The 16562-nt window shown below is 34.3% G+C and overlaps 1 protein-coding gene across 2 annotated transcripts in view; it reads right to left on the bottom strand.

Moving 5' to 3' along the window:
• Positions 1 to 16562, bottom strand: part of LOC110031982 (calcium-transporting ATPase 3, endoplasmic reticulum-type) — a 109165-nt gene that overhangs the window by 90273 nt on the left and 2330 nt on the right. For both annotated transcript variants that reach the window (XM_020735461.1, XM_020735459.1), the window contains exons 4-7: positions 13690 to 13707; positions 10641 to 10777; positions 10348 to 10422; positions 9809 to 9854 (exon numbers count right to left, since the gene is read on the bottom strand). In XM_020735461.1, coding sequence (XP_020591120.1) covers positions 9809 to 9854; positions 10348 to 10422; positions 10641 to 10777; positions 13690 to 13707 — 276 coding nt within the window. The remainder of the gene's footprint in view (positions 1 to 9808; positions 9855 to 10347; positions 10423 to 10640; positions 10778 to 13689; positions 13708 to 16562) is intronic.

Genomic DNA, 16562 nt, shown 5'->3' with positions numbered 1-16562 from the left:
TACCTAGCCCACACTACCATCGAGATCTTTTCTGGAGACTCCACCACCTGCAACAAAAGAGCCTATCAGTGTAGCACACAATGGAGTTTATGTGGCTTAAGCTAAAATGTGATCTGACCGAGTCAGTGGAGCACACGATCGCCAAATACTTGAGAAACCTGAAGGTCACCATCGGCAACGTGGTTCAGCTGCATCCTTATTGGTCTTTGGACAATAGCACTAAATGGGAAGAGACAGCAAAAGCATAGCAGAAACCCACTGTCATTCAGATAATCACTCATTACAGTAGACATGAATAGGAGCACACCTATAGGAGTTGAGAAAACAGGTCAGGAGAATGATAGAGTTGTCCAGAGTGAGAAATAATTTGAGAAGAGCAGCACCCACAATACAGTCCCAGGAAAAAAATACTTCATATGGCATTGTTATGGACCCATTACTTCCAGTTGTCCAATGAGTCGATTTGCATTATTCACTGAGCAGGATGCAATGGAGGAGGTGCACGAGTAGGAAGTACTTAAAGAGAAAAGTGAGAACCAACTTCCACCTAAGAGGGCGAGATGTTTGTGGTTCGACAAGTCCTTCAGATTGAGGCTGCAAGGGAGCAACAATGGCTTTGCGACAACATATTCTACATCCAGTACAGTGTGAAAGTAAAGATACGCAGCCTCATCATTGATGAAAGTAGCAGTAAGAATGTGGCATCTACATAAAATGTGAACAAGTTGAGTCTCATGATTCAAAGGCATTACCAATCATACTTCCTGATGTGATTGAAGAAAAAGAAGAGAATCAGCATTTACAGGAGGTGAATCGTAGAGTTTTTGATTGAGAAACAGCTGCAGGATCAATTGTGGTGTGATTTGGTGCCCATGGATGTCTGTTACATCTTGTTAGGGAGACCATAATAGTTTGACAGCAAGATACAGCATGACGGGCATGAGAACACCAACTCATTCACCAAGAATGAAAAGCGCATGGTTCTCTTACCTTCTGCGGAGTCCAAGGTTATAGGTGTTATTGCCAGTAGAGAGATGTCGGTGGGATTGATTTTGATGATGATAGAGGATAGTTGGACAAAGGTGCAAATTCCAGACATAACCTGTCACTATGTAGAACATTTAAGGACAGCATGATCGATACCTTACCACCATGGCCACGACCGTTAAAAAGAGTTCAACATGTCCTCCCGATTAGGGCTATGAAATTAGCTTGAAGATCATAAATCGCTCGAAAATCGAATCAAAACTTAGCTCAGATTGAAAGTGGCTCTAAATATTTAAACTAAGCTACAAGCCAAATACAAAAATTGAATTTATTTCGATCCAATTTCGATCCGACCTAAGCTCAAAATCGGTTCGAAGTTGAAAATTAATCGATGATAAATGATCGAACGGTGAATTGCAATTCATGAAATGTAACTCATCCTATATTTCCAAAATTGTATTCGCTATTTCGCTTCCCCAGCGTCGCCCGAAGCCCTGACTTTCTCTCATTCCATCTCTCGCTCTCTCTTTGCCTCTTCCCATGACCGTAACCTTGGTCGTCTCTTCCTCTCTCTCGTTCTCTGCGACTTTGTCGACTGTCTCGTCCCTCTGGCATCTCGCTCTCTGCCTCTCTGACATGTTGTGGGCGTTCCAGCGTTCAACGCGTCGATAATGATATCATGTGGTTTTTTTTTTGGTGCGGAGGGTGATTTATGGCTTGGTAACCCTGCCTCATAATATTATTCTATCTTTCCTCATAACGATTAACAGAATCACAGTGATCAAAAAAAAATTTATTTGAAAAGTAATGTAGAGTTTCTATTCTCAGTGCAGTTTTTCTGTGAGAAAGTGATCAACTTTTTTCTGTGACAAAGTGATCAATAATTTGAAAGCGACGTTGTAGTTTTTTAGCAACATTGTTTAGTTCTTAGCCACAGTGATTTTTTCCTGAGTGGTTAACTTTTTTAAGTTTCTATTCACAGTGCAGGTTTTTTTGTCTTTTGATGTGTAATTCTTGCCCAAGCATTAAGCATCGAGGACTAGGGGTTGTTTCACTGTTTGGTAGCAGGTTTTAAGCAAGATTTATAGAGCATTTATGCAAAATCCTTTCAAACAACTAAAGTAGCATATGTTAATCCTAGAGATTCTTAAATCATGTTTGCCAGCTAAATAAACAAATTTCATGCATAGGTAAGTTGGCATATATGCAAATAAAAATTAAAGTTTAGGTGATAGATATGTAATTAATTACATAGGAATTGTGTGGTATGTATGTAAACTTTTCTTTATATATATATATAGCACATAAATTTTGTTATTTCTCTTTTAGTTTAGTAATATGCTCAAAGCAAGAGGCTGGCTAGGCTTGTCGGCTACATGAGACCATGTGGGATTAAAAATATCAAGGGGCATTTACATACATGTCATATAATTCTTATGTATTTACATATTTAATAGCTAAAATTCTATTTTTACATGCATAACACTTAAATCTGTTACAATATGCATATGTTATGTGCATGGTTCTAATGATTACACCACTCATGATGATTTTCAGTGTTACAATGTTCTATGATTCCTAGATATATTGGGCAATGGTGTTAAACATTTTTATTTGATATGTTTGAGTGGTGGTTCTTAGCTTTATCTTTTGATATGTCTGAGTGGTTGTTGTTAGCATTATCTATGATTTTTTGATATATTGAGTAATGTCCAATATAAAGTTCAATTTAATGGACCATCCTCAAACATTTTGAAGCATAGCAAGCTAAATTTCAATTTGTAAGTCATGTTATTCTCTAGATTTAGGGATGCCTCCACTTGCTTGTATGTGCGAGTAGGCATATATCCTCATGTTATTATTGAGCTATGTTGTTTTCTCAAACTCTTCAACTGGGACTCAATGGAATGATAATTGTATATTTATTGCTTTCTTTCTATACACGCCCTCACATTATCAATTGATAGGCATTTAATATATTCGAGTACATACTGATACTGATGTTGGTGTTGGAGTCGGATGGATATCGATTTTGTCTTGTTGTTTCTCTGTTTAGGAACTATTTCCTCTGTTGAATGAAAAACAGCATTTTTTTTTTTAAATAATATTGGTACACATTAACTTTTCTTGTGTAAGGAAAAGGTTATTAATATGTTATGATATCAATTTCATTCTGGATGGAGTCCTTCTTTATGTTGTGGTTTGAAAAAAATTTTATCAATTATTTATGTTTTGTTATGAAATATTATGAAGCTTCTTCAAATGTTTTTAAATTTGTAGGTTGTAAATATTTTTTGGGTCCTTTCTATTAAGTATAGTTAGGGTTTAGTTATTTTACTCTTATTGAACTCCATTCCATAACTGGTATCCTCCCTATTCATTGCTAACGTCAACCCTAAAGTATAATTTCACCAAAAACATTGAATGTTTTAGTATGCACAAGAAATTGGATTCGAGCGGCATAAAAATCATCAAAAGATTCCTAGGTAATATAGTAATATTGACATATATTGCATTTATTTTTCTTAAATATGCCTAATTGTTTATTACTACTTTCCAATTTTAGTTTGACATCCTTGAAGTAGAGAATTTAACAATTGTTGCGTCGGAAAGCTTGAATGCGGAATCTTAAATTAAACACTATATTCGATGAACAATGTGAGATTGGGAAAGTAACATTTAGGATACTTTTAACTATAAATTTTGATTTGAATAGACTGTAATTTTTATTTTTGGGACAATTATGTTGTGCTAATGTGGAATTTGAAGTGTGCACATGTACTTGTGGTCCATGAATGTGGTTTTGGAATTCATTTAGATCAAACTAATTGTGGATGTCTTTTATCCTCACAGTTAGTATGTTGATTGTTTTAAGATACAGATGTTGCAAATTTTTTATTTTTGGTCTTCTGATCGTTTTGAGTTGTTATGAGCTATAACGACCAATGGTTGGATGTTTTGTGCATTCAATTTTATTTTGATGGAGCAATGATGTTAGCCAGCCATGGTGGCTCAACCGGTTATCCGGAATCTTGATGTTTTTAATTATGGACAATATACTAATATATTGATATGCAGTTTAGGGTTATATATCGATTGATACCGGAGAACAAGACGCAAACAACCACGAAAGAACACAATTATCATTACTAAATTCAAGAGAGTACAAACAAGACTCTTGCGACATGAAATAACGAGACCAAACAACAACACAAACATAAAGACAGCACATAGACTTCAATAAGAGTGACGTTAGCATGTGGAGATGTTGGTGGCGGTGGAGAATGCTAGGGAAACAGGGGAAGGGATGGCAGTTTGACTGCAGGGAAGGGGAACAACAAGTAGACGACTGTCGGAGGGCGTAGGGATCAACTAGTGGGATGTTTGAGGTGAGTCGGAGGGGAACAATAAGCAGACATCATGTGGGAATGTGTGGAGGAGGGCTCGCGACCTGTTGAAGGTGAGCCGGAGGAGGGCAGCAAGCTGGCGACTGATGGATTGCGTGGGAGAGGAGGCTACGGAAATATAAATGTCTCATTAAGGTCGAGCTACAGTCGGAGCACCACTCGGACCCTTGAAGGCGGTCACTACCTCGGACTAGTTACAATCGGAGCACCTTCTCACCTTCGGATATAGCCCACGGAGGGGAAGTACACCCCAAAGGCAGTCGTTGAAACCAGCAATCATCCCAAAAAACTCCTCTGAGCAAACAGCATATGCAAATAAGAGGGGGTTAGTAGATAGATTAGGCAAGTAGAAGAATAGGCAAGAAATAAATGAGGGGTGATGGGAAATGAAGGAATTTGAAATTAGGATAGAAGTGGAAGGTGTAAATAAGGTAGGCAATGAATAGGGAGGATACCAGTTATGGAATGGAGTGAAAAGGAGAGAGGAGAAAGCTAAAAAGAAAAGAAGCAGCTACAGTAACGCGACCGCGGTACTTTAGCGGCTATGGTAACACGGTCGCGGTACTATAGCAGTTATAGTATGGCGATCGGTAAGCTCCCGCGTCACTGATAAATTAGCATTGTAATATATGTTTTAAACCTGTTGCATGCCACACCAACTTACCAGATAATTTTGGATGGAATTCACTATGTCAACCTGGGAATTTTTTGAGCTCCGGATTTTCAAACTCATCTCATCTACTTCAAAACATGGAGTAAGAATACGGAGACTTCACTTTTTCCAATTTTAAAAAGAATTTATGATTTAAATTTTGAAAGAGAGGTTTGTGCTTAAGAGATATTTAATTAAGTGCTTTGAATTTTATTTTAGGCATAATTTTTTCCACTTACCAGATGTTTCTTCAAGGCACAATTTTTGCAATTGCATTGCAACATTTTATTGTTGCTTGGCATGGTTTTGCACTTGTAGTTACTTTGCAATTTTCTATTATTGCTTGGCAATTTGGCATAGAAATGCTTAATGGAAAGACATATTTTACTTCTTCAAATCTAGTATTTTGTTGTGCATACATATATATCACTCAATTTCTATTTATTCACATGGTTCTATATGTAATGCTTAATGGGAAGATATTATGCATTTATTAGACAAAATATTGATTTATTCAAATATTAATTTGGTAATATCTGGAGTTTGCATAACTCTGAAGGCTAGCATCCATAAGAGCAATGATATGTGATTTCTTTTATCTTCTCAAGTTCATTTATAATTTGACTCATGTGATTAAAGATTTCATTTTTTTGTAGAGACGATTATTTGGAGCAATGGTTGCATGCATGTCGTATTACTCATTTGGCACGGCAAAGTAAAACAATTGGTCCAAGAGATCAAAATTTTTCGTTTCACCCATTAAAATCTTGCTATGCTCCTAAGTTTAGATGTTTTACGGCTTTAGTTTGAAAGCTTGGTGTATGGGGCTCAATTGATTCAAAGGTATGTGTTTTGTACATGTGCATATTTGTAGCTAATTATATTTGGATTGTTCCTCGTCTTCTTTTAAGGGCATTTTAGCATTTACAAACAAACCACTGTAATGATATACTGTCAGCCATGTTATGTGCACGAAGAATGAACTACTTTTGTTTTGAAACAAAGGGCTGCTGCTCATATAAATATGATGAACTGAATGAATCACTGTGGGTTATGGCTTCTAGTTTGAAATCTTGGTGTATGGGGCTCAATTGATTCAAAGGTATGTGTTTTGTACATGTGCATATTTGTAGCTAATTATATTTGGATTGTTTCTCGTCTTCTTTTAAGGGCATTTTAGCATTTACAAACATACCACTGTAATGATATACTGTCAGCCATGTTATGTGCACGAAGAATGAGCTTCTTTTGTTTTGAAACAAAGGGCTGCTGCTCATATAAATATGATGAACTGAATGAATCACTGTGGGTTAGGGCTTCTAGTTTGAAAGCTTGGTGTATGGGGCTCAGTTGATTCAAAGGTATGTGTTTTGTACATGTGCATATTTGTAGCTAATTATATTTGGATTGTTCCTCGTCTTCTTTTAAGGGCATTTTAGCATTTAAAAACATACCACTGTAATGATATACTGACAGCCATGTTATGTGCACGAAGAATGAACTACTTTTGTTTTGAAACAAAGGGCTGCTGCTCATATAAATATGATGAACTGAAAATGAATCATGGTGGGTTTTATTACGCCAACGAGGTGAGATATGGGACTGAAATAGTAAATAGAATGAATGGGTCATGACAAACAGATGGATCATGTGGGATTATTATTTGGTGTGCGAGTGAGGAAAAATTATTCCATACGGACACCGTATGCAGAAATGCATACGGTGTCCGATCTCCACCGCTCATCACCCAAACATGTATTTCGGTGGGTCTCATTTTTATTTTTTATTTTTTTTTTTTGCCCCATTTTTAGTTTTTTTTTTTTAAAAATTTTTGATGGACGATTCAGATACGGTGTCCGTATACAATAATTTCTCGTGAGCGAGCCATGAAAAACATTTTAGTTCATACTTTGGCATGTGGATTTATTATTGAGTGGGTCTGATGTTGTCTGAACTGGGAATGCAATGTGTGTCTGGAGATACAAAAATGGAGTACTTTATGCCATTTTAATTATAATAACATTGGAATGAGAATTTCCACTTCATCCAATATAAATCAATCATATATATGTTGGGTTTTCTTCCCCTAACATACCTTTCTCTCTAATTTCACTCTCTTCCATATTCAAATCACCAAAATGTATTTTTGTATATTACCTACAGTAGATGTGATTCATGTGAATTCGACAGATGTTTCTTGTTTTACAATGAGATTTCTTCCAAGCTTCAAGGCCGATTGAGATTTTTATTGTAAAGTCCAATGCAAAAGAGGAAAATTACAACGCAATTTAAGTTTACAGCAAGCATGTGAAAAACTGGAAACATTGCACCTTCCTTATGTAGCTCAAATTAGTTTTGTCCAAAAGCACACAACTAATAATGCCTTCTTCAGCGCAGCAATTGTAAAAGGCATAAAATATGCAAACGTGGAGATTAAGTTGGGACCATAAAAGGCATGTTGGGTTCTCTTTGCCTACTCGTCTTATTTTTTAAAATTTAAAAATTAAATCCGAAATGTTAATTTGTTATTTCAGACTTAGACAAACAGTTGGTTCTAATAGAGAAGGATCAATAGTACAGCTTTGTTCATTCTTTACTTTCCGAATTAGAGCTTTGGGGATTTAACCTTCAATGTGGTGATATCAAGTTCACTTCAGTAAAAGTTGGCTTTGAATTGAAATCAAAGTTTTCATTCTTGGCTTTTATTTAGTTAGACATTCTAAAATAGTGAATTTTGAGCTAATTTGAACCAAAGCCTATATATTTTATAAAATGTCAAAATTAAAACAATTTATATTGACAATAAATTTCTTGATGCAGATTAAAGAACTTCTAGGAATTGCAATGGGATCCGCCGTGCTGCTAAATGTTGGCTTTACTGGGTCATCAAGATTCAAGAATCATTTTATTTTGTTTTTATGTGTAATTTCTTATGTATGATATTTATAAATGACAATTATAATTTATAAATTTCTAATATGAAATTTATAATTTATGAGTTCTGATTATAAAGGTACAAATAAAATTTATTTTGTTTTATTGTAATTTGTAAATTTGTATTTTGATAATTTATTCAATAAAAAAAAAAATTATTTATGTTTTTGTCTATTTTAACTTTTTGTTTTTCATATCAATAAATAATTTTGTTCAAACAAAGTTTTTGAGTCGGCTCAATCTGTTTTTCGAGCGGGATTTCGAGTTGGCTAAATCAGGTTTTTGACCAGATCGATCCAGCTCACGAGCCGAAATGGCATTCGGGTCAGTTCGTTTAAAATTCAAGCCGACTTGTTTATAGTTCATGTCGACTCGTAAATCGTTTGATTTTGATCTAGATCGGATCAAAATTAAAAATGACTCAAGCCACGAGCTAATTTCAATCCATTTAAAATAATTTTGATTTGATTTCAAACCGCCTTTGGAACAGCTCAAAATCGGCTCGTTCACAACCCTACTTCTAATAGATAGGAATGAGCCAACCTTTTAGCTACCTTTGGAGGTCCCTGCAAGGTATATATGGCACAAAGTCCCAATTTAGTTTGGCAGCTTACCCCCAGATGTTTGGACCGATATGGATGGCTACTCAAAAGTGGGGAAATTTTTTTAGGTGCTTTGGTAGATAATGCAACCAACAGTGGGACACAACTGCTCATATCAATACAGTTGAACACTTTTCAACCTCGGGAGGTTACAGCAGCTTTGCCCCCTCAACATGAGGCAAAAACTTTGACGAAAGAGGTTGAAGCTCCCCTAACCCTGGGATACTGACATAGGAAGTCTTTCGAGCGAGGGTTTCTGCGATGGAAGAAGGATTCCGCTTTGTGCTTGGTCTGAACCGATCAAGGTATTTTTGTGATTGTGCAGTCGGCAGGTCCTATTGTGCTACTCATAATTAAACCATTATTATATATTTGCTTTCCTGATATTTTAGGGTTAGTTTTTGTCGTGTTTTTTGTCGGGACAGTTGTCAGCATCCCCGGTCCTCCCTTCTATGGTTGTATCCAATGGTGAGTGGTGCTCCAGTTGTGGCTCATATCGGGTGGTGATTATCTTCGATTCTACCGCCCTCATCATCCGCTCTTCTGTTGCCGTTGTCCTCCCCTCCCTACTGCAGCCACCTGACAACCACAATTGTTGTCTTATTGCAGCTGCTTTTCATCCAACCGCACCTCCCTGTTCTCCAGCCGTCGACCATGCTTCAACTGGAACACCGTCTCAGCCATCCTCCAACAGCCTGCCTAACCATCAACGCCAATCATCTTCCCCTTCAGCCATCCCCCTAACACTTTCCTCACCTGGACATCCTCCCACCTACAGCCAACCGCCTCAGTCACCGCCAACCATCCATACATCCTCCATACCCACAGCTAATCACAACCACCCTAACACCCTTCTCACCCTGCACAACCGCCCGCTCTATCTCTGGTATCACTCATTTAACATACCGATCAAATTGGCATGCTAATAACAGAGAAATTTCTGCATGATTTATATTTCTTAAAAATCTATTCATTACATCTTATGATGAAAAAAATTAATAAAACTACTCAAACTGAGGAAAATAGAGATATATTATGATATCCAATACATGATACCAAAAAAAATCAACTTCACTTCTATTACTAGAAGAAGGTTGCCAGTGTTTGTTAAAAAGCCAATATAAGCAATAAGAAAAATAGTTAAGTGGTAAATGTGTGACAAATTTTGAAGGGCCATATATTATCATCATAGCTGCAACAACAAGAAGGTGATGGACAATCGTTACCATTTCGCAGCACAGTTGCAACATCAGCTTGATAGGCTCTCAACTCCTACAGAGAAGAAAAAATCGTTACCATTATAAGAATATACGTACTTATAATTATCTCTTGTGACTAAAAGTATACACATATATATGTATCTAAAGACTAGTTATATTATAAATATAAAATTAACGCTAAAATTTTATATGGTCAGGCCCAAAACTAAGAAATGTGAAAAGTAATAACAATATTAGGAGAATGATAATGAGTGTAATTTTCAAGATTGATTTTAGTGGTGGTACATAATATTTCCCAATAACAGCTCCACCTTGTCAAATAGGTGTCATGAAACATGTTGGAATCTGTTTAGAGAAAATAACTATAGGATAATAAAACCCCTCAACCAACATGGTCTCCTGAAAAATCCTGGTCACGTGTCTCATGCGACTAGAGTTTCATTACAGGAATCCGTGATTCATGGTACAGATTTGGATGTAAGAAAATGCCAATTAGCCTTAAAATGTGCAAGAAAAAAAAGTGAGCGCCTTGAAACAAGTATTACCTCAAGAGCTTTTTCAGCATTTGTTTCTGTTATAACTCCTACTGCAGCATTTGCTGCTAAAATCATGAATATAACCTGAGCCAAAAAGATGGATGAGAGGAACCAAAATTGCAAAATACCTATTTATTATATATTTCAAAATATCGAGTATTACACATAAAACCTAGGAACATTTCAGCACTGATGCAAGTTCATAGTAAAAATTCTATTTAACGGAACATCAGACTACAGCAACAAATAATTAATCAATGTTTCAATGTAAGATCAATGCTAATGAGATAAATTCCTCTTACAGAAGGTTCCAGAAAAGCTGATAGGCCTGTTTCGCCATTAATCAAAGCCAAAACAAATGATATGATGGCAGCTGCAATCAATATTCTAACAAGCAAGTCATCAAACTGCTTAAGAATTAATTTCCAAAAGGGGGTACCTGCAAGCATTTTGACTTTAGCATCCAAAATTTCTGTGTGAAGATAAGGTTGAGCAGATTTCCAGAAAACCATAAAGATGAAGTAAGGATAGTGGCAATTTCATTGTCAATAACTCAAGAAGCATAACCTTGTTATTGTCATAGTTAAACATATTAAACTTCAGAGTTGTCTGATGAGCAAACCCTTCTGTTAGGCAATTAAAGTTTGTGCTCAATACTTCCTAGTCATATAGACATGTGACTCAAAAAGAAATAAATGGAAAGATTCTCGAAAAGAAACATCACAAATAGAAGTTACAGCAAAGAGAAAGGCATGTTCTATGGAAAAAAAGAACAACAAATGAGAGATAAATTACATCTGCATTCAAGAAGTTACAACTTGTAACCAAATGGGTCACCATACATCAGAACTTTACTGTTCTTAACCTTCTAATAAAAATTAACAAAAGCCCGCATTTAATGGTTTCAGTAACCTGCCATTAAAACTAAAAAAATTGCAGCTTTGGCCTTTTTCACAATGGCTTGCGTGGTCCCTCTTTAAATATGATAAATTAGCCCAAGGAGTTGACGCCCTCTGACAAACCATTTTGGATAACTTACGGGACTAATAAAGTCAAAAGCAACGTTAATCAGCATAAATGCAGTACAGAATGCAAAAGAACAAAAGGAGAATCATATGAAACTTGTCCATCAAAAATCTTTTAAAGTGCATGAGACCATAAATTACTTGTGCAAAAAATTAATAATAATAAAAACAGTTATAAGGTTCATTAAAGCCTAAAAGCAGTTTACTCTAGAAAAACAACCTAGTACATCAAACAAATTTTCATGAAATAAGAAAAGAACTTCCAAACTAAGTATTCTGAATCCTTCGTAATTCAAACTCCCCTTTCACTCTTAATTGAACAAGATAGCCTTCAAGATAAGCACCTGTAGAGTGGACCTAGAGGAACAATAATTGCAAAATAATATGTGTCCATCAAAACAGTTTCTAAGCAGCTTACAGTCCACTAGCATGAAAACCTAAATATTATGGCTTCAATGGAATGATTAAAAAATATAATTAAATGCCCGGAAGTAAAACGTTAGTAAAACCTCTCAAATTTATATGCTCAAAAGTTATCCACTTAGACTCTTGGTTATAAAGCGTAAACTCATTGGTTCTCAGTAAAGACCTAAAACTCCATTTTGTCAACTCATGCCAAACTATTTCAAGCATGCGTTGCAAAATATGCCACCTCTTTCTCCCGCCAAATTAAGAGCCATAAACATAATTTCCTAAAGCTCTCTACCACACCCAAAAAAAATAACAGAAATAATAATAAAAAATAAAATATTAACAAACATCTCTCAAAATCAAACTTGATTGTAACACAATAGTGATAATAAATATGAAAATTAAATAGCTACATTTGAGGCAATCACCATTTAGTTCTATTGTATTTATTACCATTGAGCCAACTAGACTGAATTTATATTATTGAGCCAACCATTGGATCACATTTAGTTTCTATTTGAGGCAATCACCATTTAGTTCTATTGTATTTATTACCATTGAGCCAACTAGACTGAATTTATATTATTGAGCCAACCATTGGATCACATTTAGTTTCTAATTGTAATCATCAGTACATTCCACCATGTGTTAAATCTAAAATTTAAACTAATTTGATTGATAACAAAAAAACAAAGAAATTAGGCTTCTATATAAATGATTATGGTATTAATCATGTGTTCAATTAAATCTAACATTTAATAATTTATATAGAACGTTAGGTATTATCAAAGGAAAAAATAAGATTTATAGAATAGCTAGAACAAGAGATAAATGATTGACAAATTTTGAAGAAGAAATGCAATAAAAGAAAAGATAATAAGATTTTAGATGAAATGCATCAGAAACAAAGAAAGATAATTTGATCTTAATTAAAGATGAATACGTCAAATAAAGTTGATAATGCTGCTTTGAGAAGCTATTAAATAAAATTTTTAGGGAAAAAAAAAATTTAGCACAATCTGCCATAAAATATCAATTATATTTCAACTTTCCTTAAAATAAAAGTTCAATAAAAACAAGCTATAACTTTTGTTATTACCAGTACAACTCATTTATATAAATAAATGAGCGACTTTGCAAAAGAGTATATTACAGATTTTCACAATTTCCACTATACAAACAAACCAATCAAGTCCATAAAAATAAATTTACTTTTTTTAAGGTTTCAAAGTTAGGGGAAAAAAAACCCAAACATCAAATCCAGTGCATTTCATATGGTACATCTTATATTTCTCTGCATTTCAAGGCAATGGTCTGGGGAAGAAGATAAAAAAAATTCACTGTAGCCCTGTTATGATGCCCGTAGACTCAGGAGATCAACAACAGCCGCAGCAATGTTTTAGCAATTCATAATAGCATCAACATAACTGTCTAGAAAGCCTTGACTTCAAAAAATCGGATACATACAATCAAAAATGAAATGCTTAATATAAAGACCCATTTGAAACAGGTGCACAGTACCATTTCTAACAAAGGACTATAACTGGTGTACAATACCATTTTTAAGATACGATTAAAACAGGCATCCAGAGAAAACTAAATGCAATCATGTTTATCGTAATAATTTTAAAGGCAGTTCATATTTAAAATTTACTGTTAAAGCAAAAAAAAAACATAAAGAAACGCAAACTACTTATTAATAGCTCAAGAAAAAGTCGAGGAAATTTGAATTTGCATTGAGTATAACTTATTTTTTTCATAATACATTATTTATGATAGATAACTTCAATGCAAGGTCAATTTGTTTAGCTCAAACATATATGACAATGGGATCATATTTAAATAGCTCAAGGAATACCATAGGTATTCATTGAGAAAAAAAAAATTCAAAGGAAAGAATTATGGAATCACTTACTTTCTTCTTGAGGAAGTACTGCCAGTGAAAAATATGCAAAAAAGAAATTGGATGATCAGTGAAAAATTTAAAATGGAACGTATATAAAATAAATTAAAAAAAAAACAAAAAACAGAACAGTCTCTAAATATGCTGAGAGAATATGGGAACAATGGCAAGAGCAAATGTGTTTGCAGATACTTAAAACTTTTGCGCGTTAGAAAAATCAGACTGACAAGGTAGCATTTTTTTTAAAAAAAGAGTATCCAACATAAATATTATTGTAAAAAAGAACAATCTATGCTCCAAGTTACTCAAAAAGGTCGTTCCTAAGAAGCATGAAAAACAAAGAAGAAATGACGGAAGGTCTTGGGCCCAAAAAATTGATATCTCAAAGGTAATTGCAATGTTAACAAGCTAATCAGCTTATCAGTTAATGCAATTTCATACATTATTTTGTACAAATTTTGGTAACTTGATAAACTAAATCAGCATCCATATGGCCAGTAGAACATGTGATTGCAGCAAGAAGCATAAAATAAGCAACCTATTGATATTTGGAAAATGAAGCGTTTGAACATTCTAGATGGTTTTAATAAAAAGACTCAACTGGTTACTCTGTTTGAAAAAATTGTGACCTTCAAGTGGAATTTTAATCAAATCATCACCATCATCCTCCTTCTCCAAGTATTCGCACATGGTTTGGATATATAGATTCTTATCCAGCATCCATTCAAATTAAGATCAGCATTTGGAGACAACAATATTTTACATAAAACCTTTTAATAAAGTAAGGCTTATGTACATTGGCCTAACTCTTACAGTCAAATTTCATCAATGTTGAATGGTACAATTGTGCAATATTTTCTCAAATGCCGGATCATCACCATCCATCATCCTTCTCCAAGTATTTTCTCACGTTTAGATCCATAGAACTTATTCATCGTGAATTAATTAAATGAACCTTTGGAAGTCTTTTTAAGAAAATTAAACAAATTATAATGTTGACCAACCTTTGTACACTCCTATACCTTTCAAACAAGTTAAAATGTATCAATTAATTCTATCACTTGTTAATATTAGACGCTAATTTGACATTCTCACGACTAGAAATAACTGTCCTCTGTCATTCTCATTATTTGCCATGCACCTCAACATTCTCACTTCTAGTACACTAAACCTGTTTGATAGTGGGGCAACCCTCAAGCTCATGCAATGTATCACCTTGAAATGTCATTTTTTTTTATTTCCCCTTAAGCCATCATGTTCTCTTAAAAAAAAAGCATGTGTCCATACAACAACCTACAAGCTAACATCCCCACTATAAAAACAGTAATACAGCACATTTAACCAATCAAATTACAACGACATGAGATCTTCCAGCATTCTTCAGCCATTATCATTAATTATCCAACTTTCTTCAACCATTATTATCAATACAAAATTCAGTCCAGCAAACAAGAATAACATTCTCAAATTCGAATGCTTCTTATCAAAAGTCATCGTCTCCTAAGATTTATGTCCATTCTATTGTCATTGGGACCCTGAATGTGAGCTCTTAAGTACAAAACCATCTATTGATATAAATTGGAGGAGCTTATAAACACTTGACAAAAAATTGTAAAAAAATAGTCGAGTATTTCATTCCAAAAATTGTGTAGCATTTACACAATTCAAAAAGAGCTTCTAATTATTAAAAATTGTAAGGACATGAAAGAATAATTACAATAGTCCGCAAATTGATGAGTAGGCGAAATAATAACTATAGAATAATGACAATAATCCACAAATTCATGAAGTGACCATAATCATCTAATGAATCACTAAGTTTGCATGAAGTGAAGAAAGAATGTGGAGGATTGTTGGACTCAACGGAACATTGATGAACGCAAAATTAATAGAGGCGGGATTGATGGAGATGAGATTGACAGAGATGAACTTTTCACGCTCCCCCTCGAGCGAATAAATCAATATTTTTCATTCCAAGCTAACATTTCAATTCTTAAAATATTGCTCTTAATAATCATTTGATGAAAATGCCCACAAATGACCAATTGTCGTAATAAGCAGAGTACGGATTAAACCATTTTCTAACTTTTTGAAGTAAAATAATTCTTCGCCTCAATATCTTTTTTGGTCATATTACATGAGAACATGTACAATATTGATGGCTAAATTGTTCTCACAAAGGGCTTCATAGAATCTTTCAATACAAACTTTAAATCTTTCAAGATAATATTAGTCATATCAATTTGCATATTCCTAACGCCATTTATCCAAATTTAGCTTTTGTGTTAGAAAATGCAACCACGTTTTATTTTTACTTTTCCAGGTTACGAGATTACCACTTAATAATGTACAATATCCTAAAGTTGACTTAGTACCAAATATAAATCATGCATATTCGACATCTTGATAGACTTCAAATGGGAGATCATCCATCTTTTCAATAAAATTCCTTTACCTAGAATTTCCTTCTTGAATATTACCTAGAATTTCTTTCAAATATTATAAAATTCAATGTAGAACCCTAAAACAGTAAGGCATAAACGTTTATGATTATTCATTATTTGACTTACAAAGCTAATAGAAAAGACAATGTTAAGTATAAAATAAGTAGAGAAGTTGTCGAACAAGCCTCTAATAAAGGATTTTGTCTATGATTGCGTCTTCTAAAACAATTCCCAGTTTTTCATAGAAGGAGGAGTATGCTACTGTTAATCAAGTAGAAAATTGCCTCAAATTCTTTATTAAAAAAAAAAAGAAACCGCAGTTTTTCATAGGCATAAATTAGCATTATTTTCTATAACAGCATGGTCCTTCAAAAGTTCACTTATACATTCTTTATATTCTTGCAATTTTCTCGTACCCCCCCCTTGCGCGTTAGAAAAATC

Source organism: Phalaenopsis equestris, unplaced genomic scaffold (assembly GCF_001263595.1).
Source record: "Phalaenopsis equestris unplaced genomic scaffold, ASM126359v1 Scaffold000873, whole genome shotgun sequence".
Lineage (NCBI taxonomy): Eukaryota > Viridiplantae > Streptophyta > Magnoliopsida > Asparagales > Orchidaceae > Phalaenopsis > Phalaenopsis equestris.
Note: the sequence above shows the minus strand (reverse complement) of the source record. Positions and strands in the feature narration are given on the sequence as shown.